This window comes from Diospyros lotus, chromosome 5 (assembly GCF_014633365.1).
Source record: "Diospyros lotus cultivar Yz01 chromosome 5, ASM1463336v1, whole genome shotgun sequence".
Taxonomy (NCBI): Eukaryota; Viridiplantae; Streptophyta; class Magnoliopsida; order Ericales; family Ebenaceae; genus Diospyros; species Diospyros lotus.
The window spans coordinates 41,860,777-41,880,836 of NC_068342.1; the positions used below are offsets into that span (position 1 = coordinate 41,860,777).

General features: G+C 45.3%; 2 protein-coding genes across 3 annotated transcripts; both read left to right on the forward strand.

Moving 5' to 3' along the window:
- The first annotated feature begins 2,678 nt into the window (after window positions 1–2,678).
- On the forward strand, window positions 2,679–4,968 carry LOC127802311 (metacaspase-1-like). Of its 2 annotated transcripts, none has more exons than XR_008023265.1 (5): window positions 2,679–3,106; window positions 3,474–3,804; window positions 3,896–4,013; window positions 4,102–4,349; window positions 4,525–4,968. XR_008023265.1 is itself a non-coding variant. In XM_052338042.1 (5 exons), the coding sequence occupies exons 1-5, from the start codon at window positions 2,722–2,724 to the stop codon at window positions 4,582–4,584; spliced, it is 1,062 nt and encodes a 353-aa protein (XP_052194002.1). In that variant the 5' UTR covers window positions 2,682–2,721; the 3' UTR covers window positions 4,585–4,952. The 2 variants fall into 2 exon arrangements, 1 of the variants encoding a protein (XP_052194002.1); XM_052338042.1 differs by having other exon boundaries at window positions 2,682–3,106; window positions 4,182–4,349; window positions 4,525–4,952.
- A 3,900-nt stretch (window positions 4,969–8,868) lies between these two features.
- Window positions 8,869–9,773, forward strand: LOC127801094 (uncharacterized). Its single transcript, XM_052335947.1, has 2 exons — window positions 8,869–9,000; window positions 9,072–9,773. The coding sequence occupies exon 2, from the start codon at window positions 9,141–9,143 to the stop codon at window positions 9,702–9,704; it is 564 nt and encodes a 187-aa protein (XP_052191907.1). The 5' UTR covers window positions 8,869–9,000; window positions 9,072–9,140; the 3' UTR covers window positions 9,705–9,773.
- Window positions 9,774–20,060: the final 10,287 nt, after the last annotated feature.

Below are 20,060 nucleotides of genomic sequence, written 5' to 3' on the forward strand. Positions count from 1 at the left end.
ATGTACCAATAGCATTTTCCTATCAAAATACCTTAGTTATAGAGTTTTGTTCATGTTACAAATGATAAAATTCATAACAAAATAAAAGAGCATAAATATAGAATTTAAAAGAAATGGAAAAAGAGAATAAAACTCTTTTGATGTGCAAAATTTTCTTCTCAAAAAATGTTATCACTAATTGTCGAAGAAAATACAACAAATCCTCCACCAAGATTGCTCAAATTCTCCAATCCTTTAAGCTCTCTCACCTTCAACTCTCCAATTTTCCAGCCATCACTCTCTTTTCATACTCATCACTTTATTCTTTTTCTTAATTTTCTCCTTAAAATATGGGTCAAACCATACCCTACCTCCATAACTTCCTCTTCCATGTTTTAATCCCTAATTTCCTTCTCCATGTTTTCATTTCTATTTTTCATGACACCAATGCCCACTCAAAATTTTAAGTCCCACACTCAAGGAAAAATACAAAATAATTCCTCAAAATATCAAGAATTACAATTTAAGAATTTTTGTAATATATGAACTTAATTTAATTAGACTTTTGGGTTAGACTTCTTTGGTCAATTTGGGACTAATTCTTCATGAAATAGGCAGCTCAACTAACCCTTAAAACATCCCTTAATCCATTTACAACTCAACCCAACTCGGAGAAAATGAAATAAAAAATTCATAGGTAATACTGATTTTTTAACAGTTTTGACTTTCTGTCACTCCAATAACCATAACCTTTTATAGAAAATTCATATTTATGCACTGTTTGAAGCGTAGAAAAGTAAGCATATAAAGCTCTCTCATATATTTTTTTCAGAATTTTTATAAATTCTAATTGATTCAATTTTTATTTTTAATCAGATCCTTGAGCAGAGAAAATTTATAATTTTTGCTCTTCTTTCTCACTTTTCCTTCAAATCCTGTCAACGTGATAAATTACCTAAAATTAATATAAAAATATATAAAATCATGAGAATTAAGTATAAAATTAAGTAAGGATGATATAGAAAATATAGAAAAAATATTAATACATCAGAGACAAAGCTCAAAACTATCATAATATTCAACTACTATTCACACTCAATTGTATGAATAAGCCATATCTATAGGCTTCATAAAACTTTTAAAACAACCTAAGGCTCTTCTAAAATTACTCCTACCTAATATGGTAACCTAAAGCTCTTCATAAAAATCCTGTAATATATTGAATGCTTTTATCCTGGTCACAGAAGTTGAGATAAAATACTGTCTACTTTGCAAGTTATATAAACATTGATTTGTCTTTTTGTCGACTATTATGTAAATTTTGAATAGGCTTATCTCATGAGAGGAGGAAGTTCTGACTCCAACTTTCATCTTTAAATTGTGGGAAGAACCAACTCTAGCAAGCAACCATCATTTAAGAATATATCAAGTGGTAGTCTCCATCTTCTTTCTTAAAATATCTCTGTTTCCATCATGTCAATTTAATCTTTTGGAAGCAAATGACAGTTCCATGATGGAATTTTTTCTTTCATTAAGCCATTATAAATTTGGATTTTTGGTCCAAACTTCTGATAGGGTTGTGTAGGGGGAGGCACCCAAAATGTAAAATTTTGCATTATTGTTCTTTTGCATGAATTTGTATTGTCAATGTGAGTTTCGAAAGTCAATTGATATGATAAATGTCATGACACCGACCCTAATTTAATTAGGATAAGATGGAAATATGATGACGACTATATCCAAACTTTTGATTCCCAAGAACAGGAACAAGGCTTTTATATCTCAACTATAACCCACCACTTGACATAGTGATGAGACAAAGGAATATTGTCAATAACCTTTTGCAAAGTTGCTTGATATTGTATTGATGGAATTGATTTATTAATTTTGCTAATTGAGAATTGAATCGAATTGTAATATTCAACATACATTTTTTAAAACCAATAATATATAAAATCCAAGTATAAATTTCATATTATTCAACAAAAGCTAATAAATATTCCATATATCTAGCATCTTAAAAGTTTGTCCTCAAGTACAAAATAAATAACTAAAAGCATATCAATAATCAATTATAAGATCAATGTCTTCAAATTAAGCTCAAACTAAACATCCTTAACGTCAAAGACCTCATCAATATTATTTACTCCCTCACCATTAACATTTAGTACAAGCATATCCTCTTGTTCTTATTCTCGATCCTTTTAATTTTCTTTTCCTCTTTATTGTTCTTTTTCTATTAATCATTAAGTTCCTTTAACCTCCTTAAAGTATAAACATCACTAGAAGATGGATGGGTGGTGTTCAAATTTTTCTAACTTTATTTCTAAATTTGGGTTGGATAAGAATGGACCAATTCACAGTTCACTTTCATAATTCATCCATTCACTTCCGAATCTTTCCAATTTTTATCTCACCTGTAGATTCGTACCAATGTAGCTCAGATTTGCATCGAATGGATGCAATTGGAATGGTGACTCATGTGATTCTAACAACTATGCCTAGCTCATATCTATAAATACAGTAACCTCAAAAGCCATTACCGAACACCCCTACTTAGAGTTCATCTGAGTCATGATTGGCTGAAATAGCACAAACACTGGAAAGAACCTAATCCAGACAATTAAATGGAGTGAATCTAGTTCCCCACCAAGTATGAAAAGGAATAAAAGGTCCTTTAATGGCCTATAAAGCTGACCACACCCTTAGCAACTCCAAACCATTAATAGGAGATCAAAAAGAATGGCAAGAGTGATATGCACTAATTGTAGGGCGAAACTACTGGTGCCATACGGTGTGTCAATCATAAAATGTCCTTTATGCTATTCTACTATTGTTTTCCAAAACAACAATGACTACCTTGCCCCAGTAGTAAGCCAATACAATGGCTATGGCAACAGTTACTATCCCACGGGATCTGGTAACAGCCATCACCGCCAACCACCATTTCCATCATATCATCTTTCACCACTTTCAGTGCATGGAAGAAAACGGGCAGTCTTGATTGGAATAAGCTACCATGGCCAGCAGAACAGCATCAAGGGTAGTGTTAATGATGTAAGGATGATGAGTTACTTCTTGGTTAATAGGTTCAGGTTCCCAAATGAATCTATCTTTGTCCTCACAGGTATTCTCCTCTCTTTCACTACCACACAGGCACATAAAGGTATTAGCAACATATAAATGTGTGTAATAAGTATAGATAACTGCTAGAGTAGCTCAAAAGTTGCATTAATTGAGCTTATAGTGAATACTTAAAAGGGCAATAGCAAACTTCAATCAAGCGACATAGTTGAGCATTTCAGAAATAGAATTATCATATTAAGTAGAATTGTTTATCATTTGAAACTTAATATAACGTTGTGAATATAGTGAAATTATCGTGTTGAATCAGCCACGACAGAAGGAACATTAATCTCATTTCAAACACAAAGTACTAGATGTATTTCTATATCTCCATTTCTTATTTGACTAAAAAAGTTACAAATCTGCAGAAGAAGAGAGAGACCCATACCGTATGCCAACTAAGCGTAATATTCAGACAGCCTTGCATTGGCTCATCCAGAGTTGCCAATCAGGGGATTCGTTGGTTCTTTTCTACTCAGGCCATGGCACAAAAGTGACTGATATTAATAGGGATGAGATTGATGGATTTGATGAAGCACTATGCCCCGTTGATTTTCAGACTCAAGGAATGATACTGGATGATGAGATCAATGCCACCATTGTACGGCCACTACCTCATGGAGTCAGACTCCACGCCATCATTGATACTTGCAACAGTGGAACCTCTCTAGATCTACCATTCCTGTGCAGGATGAACCAGTTAAGTGATTTGTTTATGATATCACGCCATTTTTTAACACCTTAAACTATGGAAAACATATATATGTATTCTCTTTGCTGTACCAAACAGGACAGGATACTACGCATGGCAGGATCACCGTGTTTCATATGCTTATAAAGGCACAAGTGGAGGGGTAGCATTTTGTTTTAGCGCTTGTAATGATGATGAAAACTCCCTAGATACAACGGTTAGTACTCGCATATCTCTTTCTCCGCGTACACTGTACAAGTTTCAGATGCTTCTATGGCTAATACCAATGAATAAACCATCTACAGAAGGGATGCAAATATCCTTTCCTTCATGTTTCCTTGGAACTGCCATTTCAAAGTTACACATTATTCTGCCACTTCCACAGGCTTTCTCAGGTGGCATTTCAACTGGTGCCATGACCTATAGCTTCATTGAGGCTGTGCAGAATGAGCATGGATTAACATATGGCCGTTTACTTCAATCCTTACGCAGTAAAATTGTTGAGGCCCAGAAACATCTATATGGTCCTTACACACCTACATGGGCATCACAGGTATGTTTATTTAAGGTTATTACATATAAGTTTAAAGGACTAATATCAGCAGGAAACCATGTTGATGTTGAAGAATGTCTTCTGAAGAGACTCACTCTCAATCCTTCTATTATCACTGTTCTTCACATGACCATATCTTGTTAACATAAAGGTTTGGTTTATGTATTTTTTGTAGGTACCTCAACTCTCCTGTACTGAGGAATTTGACATTCACTCAAAACAGTTCATTATATAAATCATATTTAGCCAAGCTCTGTAAACTTAGTAGCTACAAGCCTACAAGTTATAAATGTCAATGACTAAAATCTTCTCATTATCAGCTGATAATAGAGCAGTTATTTTACTTCCATGAAACCATGAGGCGGCAAACTTTTAATTCATATAAGGTTGTACTTTTAACTGCGCCCACGAAATAATTAGGCTAAATCTATATTTTTGTCTTCTATTTTTATATTTTTCTTATATGATCATTTGAATTTTTTATTATTTTGTTTATACCCTTAAATTTATATTTTTGAATCAATTTAATCCTTATACTTTGAATTTTTTTTTTTTGTGGCAATCCAAACTTTTCATTATTTTAATTACACCTCTAAATTTATATTTTTGAATCAATTTGATTCATATACTTTGACATGAATAGAGCGTGATGATGTGTATTTTATAATATCACTTTATTTTTTTTTTAATACATGAAAGTATAAGAATTAAATTAATTCAAAAATATAAATTTAAAAGTGTAATTGAAATAATAAAAAATTTAAATTATCATTCGAATAAAATGTCAAAATAAAAGGATTATATTAACTTAAAAATCAGGTTAAAAAATATAATAAAAATAATAAAAAATTCAAGTACAATATCTAACGTGTAATAATTTTCACTTGGGTTTCTTCAGAAGACTCTTTCTCACTCTCCTGAAGACTGACAACAGCAATATGTTTAGAAGCATGCATGTATGCCGACACCTGCACCAATCCCTATTGACACAAATACATGTGTCTTCGCACTCTTGTGGTGGACTGGTACTAGGATATCAGCAAGTTGCAACCTACCACCCTTCCCTTCCTATCATTACCACTTCCTCCCAGTGGTTGTACTTGTAGTAGTATGTACCATCATCTTGATAGCCACCTCTGTTGGATCTGACTCCCATGCCAAGCAGATTGCACACAAACTGCACTACGCAAGAGCATCAAACATCCCAACGCAACACTCATGGCAGGTGATCGATCTACTGCACGAGCCTATGGTCCCAATGTTTGGGGTACAAAGAGGCAAGCTGACCGCGATGTGGGCTGCCCAACAACCCCCCACTTGGGTAATACTTTGCTTTCTAGAGGGTTGTCTTTCTAGAAGAATGAGTAGAATATGAAATAAAATATTTTTCTCCTTATTTGATAAATTTAAGATATTCAATGACAAATAATTTTTATACCCCTTCGAAATAAAAAAAGATACAAAATTATTATTATGACTAATAATAAATTTGTTTGGTACTTCAAAAAATAATTTATTTTTTATGACGTAAATGCAACAATAAGTGCTAAAACAAGAGATGATGATGGTGTCGACGTTCAATTTCGGCCGACCGTGATTTGTTTTGGGCTGCAGTGAGTCAATCCAAAAATACCCAGAAGAAAGGAAAAAACCCCCCCAAAATTTCAAGCGTGTACACCAGAATCTTTACGTGGTTCGGTCAGAACGATGCCTAGTCTACGACTGCAGTCTGATTATTCTCTCAGAGTGGCGGTATCAGATTATTCCTCCTGTCCTTGCCCCTCATGGTCTCTTTGACTCTCATTTATACTGAGGGGCTTTTAAAATTTAGATAATATATAAAAATACAGTGATTGTATAATGGGGGACAAACAGTTCTTATCGCCTCCACAAGACTGGGAGTGGGATCCTCATTACGAGGGGCATGGGCTGTTACAGATAAAGTAATCGGACCCTATCTCTGACTTCTCAGCAGCTTTGCCACTAATGCGAGCTGGAGGTTTTAGGCCAGCGACCTGGATGAGCCAGCGATCTGGAGGATATTTCAGGAGCTCGTTAGTCGATTGCTTGGAGCTCGTTGGGGGATTACCGGGAGCTCGCCATATGCTCGCTTTACGAGTTCCGGATCTTTGGTGGAGGCTGGACTTTCCTTGACGAGGTCGTCCGGGCCTTCTTGGCCTTGGGTGATTGGGCCGGTCTATCGGACCGAGTCTGGCCCATGCGGGGTGATGCGGGAAATACATATAACATAAGCCCCCCAGTTCGCGGCGCGATCTTCGCGCTGGGAACTGACGCGTGCCAGCTGTTCTTCCATCCCTCCGACTTCTGCCCAATCACTTTAAGTCTCGTCGTTCCACGCAGCACGCTTTGTCGGCAGCGCATTTAATGCGCGCCCCCTCCCCATTTCTGCGCATGATTACGCCCGTGGGACCCACAAGCTGTTGTGCGGCCGCTGGATGCGGAGCATGTGATAAGTCGTCATTTGATCCGACGGTTGGGATGGACCAGGCCGTCAGTATAAATAGTGGGGAGTGTCCACCCGCTTCTTCTTTCACGCTATTTTGAAACTCCCTCAAACCTTTGCCTCCCTACTTTCTCTTTCCTCTCTCGAGGCCTCCATTATTGCCGTGCTTTCAGACGTCTGCTGTTCTCGTCCGGTGCTTGGTACAAGTCTCCATTCAGACGTCAGGCGCAGCTTTTAGGTAAGTTTGTTGTGACTTTCTTTTTCTTCTTGTGAGGCCGCCCACCGTTGGTTAGCCGTCGGTGGTTTTTCTGGCTTCGTCGATCGATGTCGTTCTCATTTTTGGAGAAACGGCACGATTTAGTTTGGCGTTTGCTGGGCCTTTGGGCCCAATGACCTTAGGATTAGCTTTTCATGGAACACCGAGCGTGCGGCTGCAGCCCCTCCGCCCTAGGCGGTACCCCTTTGCGAAGCGCTCGGCCTGGAAGACCTAGGGGATGTTTTAGGGTTTTTTCTAGATTCTTGAGGTCTGGTTCGCGACTTGCGACCTGACTGTTCTCTCTTTTCCTTTGTAGATGTCCGACCAACACCGTGGAAATTCAGGTCAAAAGCACTGCAATTATTTCGTAGGAGAAAACGACACTTCGAACTCTGAAGATTGTCTCATTATGGAGGGCCAAAATCTTGAGGGTGCGAGCTCGGGGTGCAGGGAGGTCGGCGTCCCGACCTCTCCAGAAACCGAGCTGAAGGTTCAAGATCAGATCGCTGGTGGGAGTGCTGATCTTGCGGTTTTCAAGAGATTCCCATCCAAGGCCAAGCCTCACGAGGTGATGACTTGTGCTCAGGAGTTTCGTCTCCCCAGGACCTGCCGAATATACATCCCTACTTTGAGCTCCCATGCAGCCTACCCACCAGCCAATTTCGTAGCTATTAGCCCCCAACACCTCGAGTCCGGTTTTAGGTTCCCAGTAGCCCCGTACCTTATTGCCCTTTTGAACGACGTCAAGCTCGCCCCCTTTCAACTAACACCGAATTCGTATGCCCAACTCACTTCTTTGGCCGTCTTATTCCTTATAAATAAGCTTCCTCTCCCTTCGCCAAAACTGATAAGATTTTTATTTTCTTTCAAAAATGCCAAGGACGGGCTGTATTACCTGGCGGCTCGTCCTTCCCCGTACAAGGCCGCCCTTCCTCAGGGTAAAGCAAAGGGGAAGTCCAATGTGGGTGATTACAAGTCCAGTTGGTTCTTCGTGTCTTGCCCTTCCCTTTCTCTACTTAGAAATTGTAGCTTCGCACTGATCCCTGGTAAGAGAATATGAGCTCTCATAAATCTTTCCTTTGTTTCAAGAGTGCTTGTTTTAACTTGCTCACGCTTTGATGCAGATTTTGGGGGGAAGAAACCGATTTTATCGGCCGAAGAGACTGATATCCTTGGCAAACTCGTGGCTGCGGAGTCGAGTTCGGAAATTCTTGAACTTTCGGATGAGCTACTTCGCGAATACGAGCTCGCCCCTCCTCTTGGCACCGAGACTATCGAGGGAGATCATTTCAGGGACTTGGGTACGGAGATTCTCCCTTCCGGCTTGCAGGTCGCCGAACCGAACAGTTCAAGAGGGGAAGCCGACCGAGACGATAACATGGTTGATCTCGAGCTCCTCCAACCCAAGCGCCCTAGGGCGAGGTCGAGCACTACGTCCTCCATGACCCCGAGCTATAGCTCGCGGGATGGCAGGTCAGAGCAGCCGCAGCCGCAGCCGCAATCACGCCCTCAGCAGCAGCAAACCCAACAGCTGCCGGGGGGGGCAGCAGGAGCAGCGGCAAAGAACTCTGCCCCGTCAGCCCCAACAGCCAAAGCAAGCTCATCTGCAGCTGGGGCATCGGCCCCTTGCCTCCCGAGACCATGATTCGAGTGGAGCCCGTGGGAAGGAGGTCGTAGTGGAGGTTCGAGACGCTCCTGCCGCCAGTTCGAAACGGAGATCGGACCAGCTGCAACAGGTGGAGGATATCAGGGCCAAACGGGTCAGGGTCCGTGAGAAGGAGCTGGCCCTGGAGGCCCTGCCAGGAGGGGTCTTTGTTGGTCCCCTCCTAGATTCCGTGCCCGACTTCTTGGGTCCGAACTCGAAGCCCCTCGACGACCCGAAGTTAAAGGGAATCCCCCTTTGTGATTTTGTGGCCCGTCACAGCCTGGTGGTAAGTGGGAATTCTTCGTACCTTGGTTTCTTAGTTTACTTTTTAATGAGCTAACATTTCTTCTTTTGCAGACTTCTCTTGCTGCCGTGAAGCTCCGAGCTCAGTACAAAGATTTTGAGGAGCATCTTCAGTCGGTGAGCATGTCCCGTCAGGCCGAAATAGTGAAGCTTGAGGACGAGAAGGACGCCCGAAAGGCCGAAATAACGAAGCTCTCGGGCGAGAAGAAAGATCTCCAGGTCGAGCTCATTGCCACTCAAAAGGAGGTGGAGGGTTGCTTGACGCGTCTGAGGATGGAGGTCCAGAAGAATAAAGATCTCGACGAGGAGCTTCGCAGGTCGAAGAACATGTGGGAGCAAGCCAACTCCGGGCTCATCGGCGAGCTAAATAGAGCGAAGGCGGAGTTGAGCAGGGCTGAGGAGCGACTCAAATCAACCAAGGCGGAGCTTAGGGCGGCAAAGGAGGAGCGGACACGGGCGGATGATCGTGCTGTCCGATGCGAGGAGTTTGCCAAGATGACCATTGACGACATAAGGGCGGAGGTCGGAGAGCGGATGGACGCTGCGCGTAGGGAGACCAGATCCGACACCTGCTCGGCATTTCTGTACACCCTTTGGGTGAACCATCCTGAGATGAATTTCTCCTTCTTTGGTGCAGGCTGTCGAGGAGGTGGCTCGGTATGCTGCCGAGGCCGCGAAAGACGCTGACGATGCCAGTCCCCTTGACTCGTTTTTGGTCGCAACGCAAGCTCCTCAGGTCGAGGCCGAGCTATTCGGGGTCGCCGCGGCTCAGTCTGGTGAGACTGCCAAGGAGCCTCCTGTGGAGGTTGCCGAGGTTTGTCCAGCCGGGGCTGTCGAGGTCGATCTCCAGCCGACCCTATCTACTGAAGCTCGCCTTGTCGAGGTTGATCCTGTAGAACCAAACGTCCGTCTTAGCTAGGATTCCCACATGTATATATATATATATATATTTTTTTGTAACGTGAGCTTCATCTAATAATAAAAATTGGCATTTTGTGCACGTTGCCTCAGATTTCTTCGCGAACTCAAGTTAACTATGACGAGGTTTTGGCATAACGATTCTTGAACCAATTTCGATGAGGTGACTTGAAAGTAACTTCTTCATGGTATAACTTGAAAATCATTTCAACAAAGCTCCCGTATTTTTGAAAGATTCACTGATAAGAAACTTTTGAGTATGTAACTTGATAACGAACTGTTCGAACATAGGTCCAGGTAGATCCGGAGTTTTATCAGCTCATAGACTAACGCTCTTTAACTAGCTCGTTGATGATAGTTGTAATAATCAGCGCGAACACTCATACTTAGGCAATTTCCAGGAAACCCCGTTCAGCATATTTTGACGAAATAACGAGAGCCTTGCCGAGATATATGTAAAGTCGGATAGCCTTGTGATCTCGTCTAACATGTAGTGGCTGAGAAGCTCGTTATAGGGCGTGTGCTTGGTAGGTCGCGAATGGTCTTATTTAGCCAAGTTAAGACGGACCTCAGCTGATAGGGTCCAATACGCAAAATTTGCTAGGATATGAGATTATGCCATGGCCTCGGCTGGCATGTTGAGGCTTTAATAAGATTTCAATAAATTGGGAGCGAACACTCAGGTAGGTCGCAGACCATGGCTTTAAGCCAAGATAGGAGGACCCCAGCTAGTGAAAGCGCAACCTGTACCACCAAGTTATATGTTCAGGCGGGTCATAGAGTGACCCCAGCTAACACACCATGGCTTGTTATCTCGTTGACTTGTACGGCCAGGATATGTGTCCAGGTAGGTCGCGTTACGGCCTCAACTAACACCTAGTGGCTTCTACAAATTTTATTTGAACTAAGAGGGAACACCCAGGTAGGTTGCAGACCATGGCTTTAAGCCAAGATAAAAGGAGCTCAGCTAGCGAACCCAAGCTCGGGGTTACTTGTGGAAGTGGTTGCTCAGTAGGTTCCAACCCATGACATAAAGTCAAGATGATTGGTTCTCAGCTCGCAAACCACGACCTGAGGGAGGGACCAAGGTGAATGCTCGGTTAAGCCGTTGACCGTAGCGCCGTGGCTAGGTTATTTAGGCCTCAGCTCGCAAACCATGGCTTCTCGACCCCTCGTTACGGGGGCATTCAATCGAATACCAATAAGAATAAAGTGCAATGAAAGTTCATAAATTCTAACCAGAATCATGAAAGTAATTCGTAATGAAAAAGACGGAGCATAGGCAAGAACGATTATATTTATCTGAAATAAGGACGAAGGTGTTCTGCGTTCCAAGCTCGTGGGAGAGGGAGACCGTCCATGTTTGCCAGATGATATGCTCCGTTATTCAAGTTTTCTTTGATGATAAATGGACCTTCCCAATTAGGACCTAAGGTGCCATCGCTTGCCGCCCGTGCTCCTGGGAGTACCAGGCGTAGTACCGGATCTCCGACGTTGTAACGTCGGATTCGGACTTTCCTGTTATAGTATCGTGCCACCATTTGTTGATAAATGGCGATCCTTACGCGAGCTACATCTCTTGATTCCTCGAGCAGGTCCAGATTAGCCGCCAGTAGCTCGTTATTGCGATCTAAGCTAAAGGTGGCCCTTCGGTGGCTGGCCACTTTATTCTCAGCGGGGATCATAGCCTCCGACCCATACGCCATTGAGAATGGGGTTTCTCCAATGCTGCTTCGGGCTGTTGTCCGATAGGTCCATAGCACTGTTTGCAGTTCATCCACCCAGGCCCCCTTTCTAGCCTCAAGCTTTGTCTTCAGGGTCTGCTTGATTATTTTGTTGACTGCTTCGACCTGCCCATTGGCCTGGGGGTGATCAACGGCGGTGAAACTCTTTTGAATCCCCATTAACTCGCAGAATTGGATGAATTGCTCGCTGGTGAATTGGGTTCCGTTGTCCGTTACTATTTGCTGTGGCACTCCGAATCTGCAGATTATGTTATCCCATGTAAACGCTTGTGTCTTCGCACTGGTGATCTGTGTGAGCTCTTTGGCCTCTGCCCATTTGGTGAAGTAGTCAACTGCCACTATGGCATGTTTACATCCTCCGCGAGCCGTGGGGAGCGGCCCGATTAGATCCATGCCCCAAATGGCAAAGGGCCAAGGGCTACTCATCTGCTGCAGGTAAGCCGGCGGAGCTCGCGGAACCTTGGCGAACCTTTGGCACTTCTCGCATTTCTTGATTGTCTCTATGGCATCTTGCTTCACGGTGGGCCAATAAAACTCTTGTCGAAGGGCCTTTTGTGCCAGAGAGAGTGCCCTTGCATGATTACTGCAGTGGCCTGCATGAATTTCTTCTAGCACAGCCTGGCAATCGGTGCCATCAATGCACCTCAGGAGCGGGGCTGAGAACCCCCTCTTGAACAGTCTATCATCGTAGATGCAATATCGGGCGGCTTGAGCTCGCAGGCGACGTGCTTCCAGTTTGTCTTCTGGTAGTTTCCCGTCTTGCAGATACTCCAAGATGGGGGTCATCCATGAGTTTTGTGGCGCCGTGATCAGTAGCGTTTCATCTCGTTGTTCCGTGCTCGGGGTGGCCAAAAAATCGACAGGTATGTCCCCCAAGAATTCTGCGTCCCGGGCAGTTGCTAGGCGAGCCAGAGCGTCCGCATGAGAGTTCTGGGAACGGGGGATTTGATGCATTTCATATTTTTCGAAAGTGGCTAAAAGTTCGCGTACCTTCTGTAAGTATGCTGCCATCTTCGTGTCTCTGGCCTGGTATTCTCCCCGTACCTGGTTGACAACTAGCTGAGAGTCGCTGAAGATCTCCAAGAATTCAGCTCGTATTTCCTTTGCCAGGCGGAGTCCTGCTAATAAGGCTTCATACTCGGATTCATTATTGGTGGCCAAAAAACCGAACCTCAGGGCGCAGAGGATTTTGTGACCTTCGGGGCTTATTAGCATAACCCCGGCTCCCGCTCCTTGTTAGTTCGATGATCCATCGACGTATAGTTCCCAGGACGGTTCTTTCAGGTTTTCCGGCTCCTCATCAATTGGCCCAATAAACTCGGCAATGAAGTCTGCCAACGCTTGACCCTTTATCGCCGTCCTTGGTTTGTACTTTATGTCGAACTGAGCGAGCTCAATAGACCATTTTAGTAAGCGGCCTGAGGTATCTGGTTTTTGGAGGATTTGTTTCAATGGGTATTTGGTCAGGACTTCGATCTCATGAGCTTGAAAATAGGGTCGCAGTTTTCTTGATGCCACTATTAGACAGTAAGCCAATTTTTCGATTGGTGCGTACCTTGTTTCTGCATCGATTAGGCTTTTGGAAACGTAATAAATGGGGTGTTGCACCTCTTCTTCCCCCCGAACGAGGGCCGCGCTGAGAGCCTATTGGGATACTCCTAAGTACAAGGTCAACCTCTCTCCCTCCTTAGGTTTGGCAAGCAATGGGGCCCGTCCCATGTACTCCTTTAGTTGTTGGAATGTGAACTCGCATTCTTCTGTCCATCTGAAGTCTTTCTCCTTTTTAGAAGCTCGAAGAACGGGGCACACTTGTCAGTTGCCTTTGAAATGAAACGGCTCAGAGCCGCGACCTGACCATTGAGGCTTTGCACCTCCTTCTTTCTTATGGGCGACCTCATGTCGAGCAGAGCCTTAATTTTGTCTGGGTTGGCTTTAATGCCTCTGTTGTTTACCATAAACCCAAGAAATTTTCTAAAGGCTACACCAAAGGCGCACTTGAGCGGGTTGAGCTTCATCTGATATCTCCTGAGGACTCCAAACGTTTCTCTTAGATTGGAAACGTGGTCCGTCACTTGCTCGGATTTTACCAGCATGTCGTCAACGTATACTTCCATGGTTTTTCCGATCAGTGTTTCGAACATCGTATTGACCAGCCTCTGGTAGGTCCGCCAGCATTCTTCAATCCAAAGGGCATGACCTTGTAACAATAGAGCCCCCGGTCGGTTATGAACGAGGTGTGCTCTTGGTCCGTGGGGTTCATGGGGATCTGGTTGTAGCCTGAATAGGCATCCATGAAACTGAGGAGGCGGTGACCAGCCGTTGCATCCACGAGCTGATCGATTCTGGGAAGAGGAAAGTTGTCTTTAGGACAGGCCTTGTTCAGGTCGATGAAGTCGATGCAGGTCCTCCACTTCCCGTTTTTCTTTTTTACTAGGACCGGGTTGGCCACCCAGACCGGATAGTGGGCTTCCTTGATGAAATTATTTGCCAAGAGTTTGTCCACTTCTTCTTTAAGAGCGGCATAACACTCCGGAGTCATTGGCCTCCTCTTCTGGCGCACTGGCCTGTAGCTTGGATCTACGTTGAGCCTGTGTGATATGACTTCTGGGGCGATTCCCACCATATCTTCGTGGTTCCATGCGAATACATCAAGGTTAGCTTTAAGGAAATCTGTAAGTTGGGATTTTACCTTGGGGGCTACACTCTTGCCTAGCTTGAGGTGCCTTTCCTCGTCAGCCTCGCCGACTGAGATATCTTCGAGCTCTTCCATGGGACCGGTGGGTTTTTCGCAGTCGACCTCGCGGGGATCCAGGTCCTCCCATTGGCCGGTTGATCGCAGGCCGACCTTTGCGATGATATTTACCTTCTTTCCCTTTGCTCCCATTTTCAGGGCGTCCTCATAGCAACGTCTTGAGAGGTGTTGCTCGCCTCGTACACACCCTACACCGTCGGGGGTCGGGAATTTCACCGTAAGCGACCTGGTTGAAGTGACTAGATCCAGGTCGTTCATCGCCGACCTTCCGAGTACGACGTTGTATGCTGAGAGGCAGTCAATTATTAGGAATTCTGCCAAAGTAGTGGCCTGGCAGTTCGCATCCCCGATGGTGAGGGGAAGGCTGATCCGACCGACGGGAATCACTGCGTCCCCCGTGAACCCATAGAGTGGCTCTGGGGACGAGCTCAACTGTTCCGGTCCCAAACCCATCTGATCGAAGCATGCTCTGTACATTACATTTACGGAACTGCCCGTGTCCACCATTATCCTTCGCACTTCGGAGTTGCCGACCTGGGCTCGTATAACGAGTGCGTCGTTGTGCGGCCAATGGACGTCTCTTGCGTCTTCTTCCGAGAAAAACATCTTCTCTGGGATTGGGTTACCCCTAGGCCGCTTCGCGGGAACCGGCTGTTCGCCCGATATTGCTAGCAAGACATGGTTGGCCTCTCGTATGTATTTGTCGCGGGATTTGTGGGAGGATCCAGCGAGGTGGGGCCCGCCATGGATCGTGTAGATGGTTCGTACAGCCGGTGATTGGTCATCATCGGTGGGGGGCTGCTGCTGTACCGGCGGCTGGCTTGGTTGATTAGTCGGCCGCACCACGTAATCTTTCAAGCGACCTCTTCTTATCAGATCTTCGATGGCGTCCCTTAGGGCCCAGCACTCCGAGGTGTTGTGACCCGCCTCGTTGTGGTATGCGCAAAATTTTTCTTTGTTTCGGAATTTGTTTGGGGTTCTTAACGGGTTGGGCTTCCCGAATTCCTCTTTGTTCCTTTCGATGGCGAAGATCCTTTCTTGGGGGTCTGACAGGGCACAGTAGCTGTCAAAGCGCTGTGATCTACGAGGTCGCTCATCTCCCTCTGCCTTCCGAGCTCGCTTGAACACTTCATTGCTCGAGCGCTCCCCCCGAGCTTCTCTTCCGACGTCTCCGTTGTGCCTTCTCTTATTCTGGTTGGGGCCCTCAGCTTCTTCTCTTGACCCGACGGGTTTCTTCGTCCCGAAGGCGTCTTCCTATCGAATTTCCTTAGAAGCTCGTTCATAGAATTCCCCCAGGTCTTTGACCGAGGTTTGGTAGATGCTCTCGTAGAGCTTTCCGTCTTTTCGGAGGCCGGCGGAGATCGCCGTTAGGATACTTTCATCCGAGGGATCCTCGACGTTGCTCACCTCGCGCCTGAACCTGGCGATGTAATCCCTCAGTGGCTCGTTTGCTTTCTGGAATACGGTGGCGAGGTGGCAAGGTGGCGCGAGCTGCCTCCTTAGAGCCCTGTATTGGTTAAGGAACCTCTGTTGGCACTCTTCCCAGTTGTTGATGCTACGAGGCGGAAGGCTCCTGAACCAAGCTCGGGGGATGTCTCCTAAGATTGCTGGGAAGGCGCGACATTTAGCCAGCGAGCTGGTTGTCTGTAGATCCATTTGCACGTTGTACGCATCCAGGTAATCATAGGGGTCGCTGTCCCCATTATATTGTGGCATGCTCGGGACCTTAAACCTCCGGGACAGGGGTTCGAGCTCAATCTCTCTGGTGAACGGCGTCCTATCCCCACGACCATTATTCTGGCTGCGGACTCCTTGTCGTTCTTCCAGCTGTCGCACCCTTTGATACAGCTCTTCCACAGTTGAGTCCGGTCCTACTGATTGTTGGGCTTGCGATCGCCTGCTTCTTTCTCGGACTGGGGAGCGGTGAATTGGGGACGGATAGTTATCCCCGATATCCTCTTTCGCGGGTGGGTGTCTCTCTTCCCGCGGTTGACGGACCCTACGAGGCGACGCCTGTGGGTCGTGGACAGCCCGTGCTTGAGCTTGGGCCAGAATTCTGACCGCGTCAGCGAGTTGCATTATCGTATTCTCCAATGCTTCCTGGCGCTGCTGCCAGTCCCGGATCGTCCCTGTCCCAGTGATTTGGACAGTAGGCTGGACAGGGACCCGTGGTGGTATGCCGGGAGCGTCTCCGGTGGGCTGCGGCAAAGGAGTATCGGCTGTCGGGGCAACGGGTTCTCCATTTTGTGGTAAGTCTCGTGGTCAGTCATGGTGATTTTCAGGTGGGTCGACCGCCGCCTCGAAACTTCGAGTATTCCTTCCTCTAGCCATGGCTATTGATCAGAGCGACCCCTTCCTCTAGCGCCAAAATGTCGACGTTCAATTTCGGTCGACCGTGATTCGTTTTGGGCCGCGGTGAGTCAATCCAAAAATACCCAGAAGAAAGGAAAAAAACCCCCCAAAATTCCAAGCGTGTACACCAAAATCTTTACGTGGTTCGGCCAGAACGATGCCTAGTCCACGACCGCAGTCTGATTATTCTCTCAGAATGGCGGTATCTGATTATTCCTCCTGTCCTTGCCCCTCATGGTCTCTTTGACTCTCATTTATACTGAGCGGCTTTTACAATTTAGATAATATATAAAAATACAGTGATTGTATAATGGGGGACAAACAGTTCTTATCGCCTTCACAAGACCGGGAGTGGGATCCTCATTACGAGGGGCATGGGCTGTTACAGATAAAGTGATCGGACCCTACCTTTGACTTCTCAGCAGCTTTGCCACTCATGCGAGCTGGAGGTTTTAGGCCAGCGATCTGGAGGATATTTCAGGAGCTCGTTAGTCGATTGCTTGGAGCTCGTTGGGGGATTACCGGGAGCTCGCCATATGCTCGCTTTACGAGTTCCGGATCTTTGGTGGAGGCTGGACTTTCCTTGACGAGGTCGTCCGGGCCTTCTTGGCCTTGGGTGATTGGGCCGGTCTATCGGACCGAGTCTGGCCCATGCGGGGTGATGCGGGAAATACATATAACATATGGTTTTTGGGACCGACCACCACGTGCCACCTCTGCGAATGGACCTCGGGAATCGGACCTCGGACTTTGCGATGTCGGACCTCGATGACAGGACCTACAAGACAACGGAGTGGCGGGGCTAGGGTCCCCCGGGGTGGACTCTGACGCTCAAATTAGTAGAGTAAATGCAAGTCGTAAAAATATAAGAGCTGTGTAACTTGTCATACCTGGTGAGGACTCTTGTCCTTTTATATGTAGACCTGTTATGGGGTACCCGGGATAAACCAGTGTTGAGCGGGGCATGACTCCCGAGGATCTCGGTCAAGGTGGAACGAGTCTCCCGGCTCGGCCCGGATTTCTCGAGCTCCGCTCCGGATTATTGACTTGCCATGTGTCAGTTTCTCAAGCGAATATCCACGTGGCGGGTAAGACTATTGGCGCGTAGGGGTATTTTGGTAATTTTGGGCGGTGCCACATCACTTGCCCCCACTCCTTGAGTCGAGCTGGGAATCTTGCTGGGTTAAGAAGTAGCTTAATTTTTGAGGTTATTTGACTGTAGATTTTTCCCAAGATGCATAAGAGTATTTATAATGTATGAGACAACCAAATCCCAAACTCTTGAGGTTAGTCTTTTCTATACTTTTTTATTTTTTTATCATTTTTACTGCTCGTTTGCTTTTTTCTTTGCGTATATTTTTTTTAATAATATATATATTTATATATAAATATGGGAGCTAGGAGGTCGGCTATGGCCGACCTCCCCTCCCTTTGGGCCTTATATATATTTATATATGGGAGCAGGGGGAGGTCGGCCTCCCCTCCCTTTAGCCTTTTTTTTTTTTAATAATATATATTATATATATTTATATATAATATATATATATATGGGAGCAGGAGCAGGGGAGGTCGGCCTCCCCTCCCTTTGGCTTTTTTTTTTTTCAATAATATATATTATATATATTTATATATAATATATATATTTATATATGGGAGCAGGGGTGGTCGGCCTCCCCTCCCTTTGGGTTTTTTTTTTTTAATAATATATATAATATATATTTGTATATAATATATATATATGGGAGCAGGGGAGGTTGGCCATTCCTTTGGCTTTTTTTATTAATATATATAATATATATATTTATATATGGGAGCAGGGGAGGTCGGCCTCCCTTTGGGCATTTCTATTTTATTATTATTATTATTATTGTTATTATTATATTTTGCTAATAATAATAACGTAGGCTTTAAAATAAGACTTAATTTGACTGACTCATTTCTTTAGCCTTTCTTTGTTGCAGCGTAGCTCGAGATTGTCCAAGCTAAGTCACGTCTGTTGAGTTCCCTTTGACTTGTGTCCAACTGTGGTTTTTCTTCCCTGACCTCTGTCTTCCTTTCTTGGTCAGGCTGGGATATCCTCTAGTGAGATTCCTTGGTCTGGGTGATCAAGCTGAGATATCCTCTTGTCAAGCTGGGATCCCTTGGTCCCTTGACCCTTGGATTTCAGTCACTCCCACGCAGAAGAGGGTGCTGGGCTTTGAATTTTTTTTTCTGCTGTTAGTCCACCTTAGGCTCAGGAACGGCCTAGGACTCCTGACCCTTAGATTCTCGTCACTTCCTCGTCGAGGAGGGTGTTGAGTTTCTTCCGTGGCCATTAGTCCACTTTTGGAGACGGCCTATGGCTCGTGACCCTTGGATTTTAGCTACTCCCTCGTGGATGAGGGTGTTGGGCTAGAGTTTTTCCGTGGCCATTAGTCCACTTTTGAGGACGGCCTAGAGCTCGTGACCCTTGGATTTTAGCCACTCCCTCGCGGAGGAAGGTGTTGGGCTAGAGTTTTTTCGTGGCCATTAATCCACTTTCGAGGACGGCCTAGGGCTCATGACCCTTGGATTTTAGCCACTCCCTCGCGAAGGAGGGTGTTGGGCTAGAGTTTTTCCGTGGCCATTAGTCCACCTTTTGGGGACGACCTAGGGCTCGTGACCCTTGGATTTCTCTTTGGCGAAGTGTTGGCTTTCGTGAGATTGTTATTAGATGAAGAGAATCCGAAGTCTTGCCATTAGTCGTAAAAGAAAGAGTACAAAGAGGTTCGAGGAATTCCCCTCCTCATTGAAAAAACTTCCTTAAGTTTTGGACATTCCAGGTACGCTTCAAGGACTTGCTTCCCATGTCTTCTAGTCGATATGCCCCCCGGACTTAAGGATTCTATCACCCGGTACGGTCCTTCCCAATTCGGAGTTAGTTTATTCGCGTCTCGAGGATGACTCAAGTCGAACCGTCGCAATACCAAATCTCATGGCATGAAACTCCTAGCGTGGACTCATCGGCTATAGTACATAGTAATGCAGCCTTTCGAATTTACGACAGGTCTTGGAGCTCATCCACCCCCAGTGTGCTGTTTTCCTTCTCTCTGGGACGGTGTCCAACTTCGCTCTCGGAAGTGATCCCGAGTGGGAGACCTCCTATTATCTGACTTGGACTCAACTCTACCCGAACTCATGCCTTCTTGGTCAACGAAATCTTGGAGGTAACCCTAGTTGATAAGCTCCTGAATCTCTTCTTTTAACTGGATGCAGTCCTTCGTAACATGACCATGGTCGCGATGGAAACGACAATAT

Excerpts from the sequence above, each read along its gene's own strand:
- LOC127802311 (XM_052338042.1), top strand. The coding sequence starts at position 2,722 with ATGGCAAGAGTGATATGCACTAATTGTAGGGCGAAACTACTGGTGCCA. Across the intron at positions 3,805-3,895 it reads TTCCTGTGCAGGATGAACCA|GACAGGATACTACGCATGGC; the intron begins GTTAAGTGATTT and ends TGTACCAAACAG. Across the intron at positions 4,350-4,524 it reads CACCTACATGGGCATCACAG|GTACCTCAACTCTCCTGTAC; the intron begins GTATGTTTATTT and ends TATTTTTTGTAG.
- LOC127801094 (XM_052335947.1), top strand. The coding sequence starts at position 9,141 with ATGTCCCGTCAGGCCGAAATAGTGAAGCTTGAGGACGAGAAGGACGCC.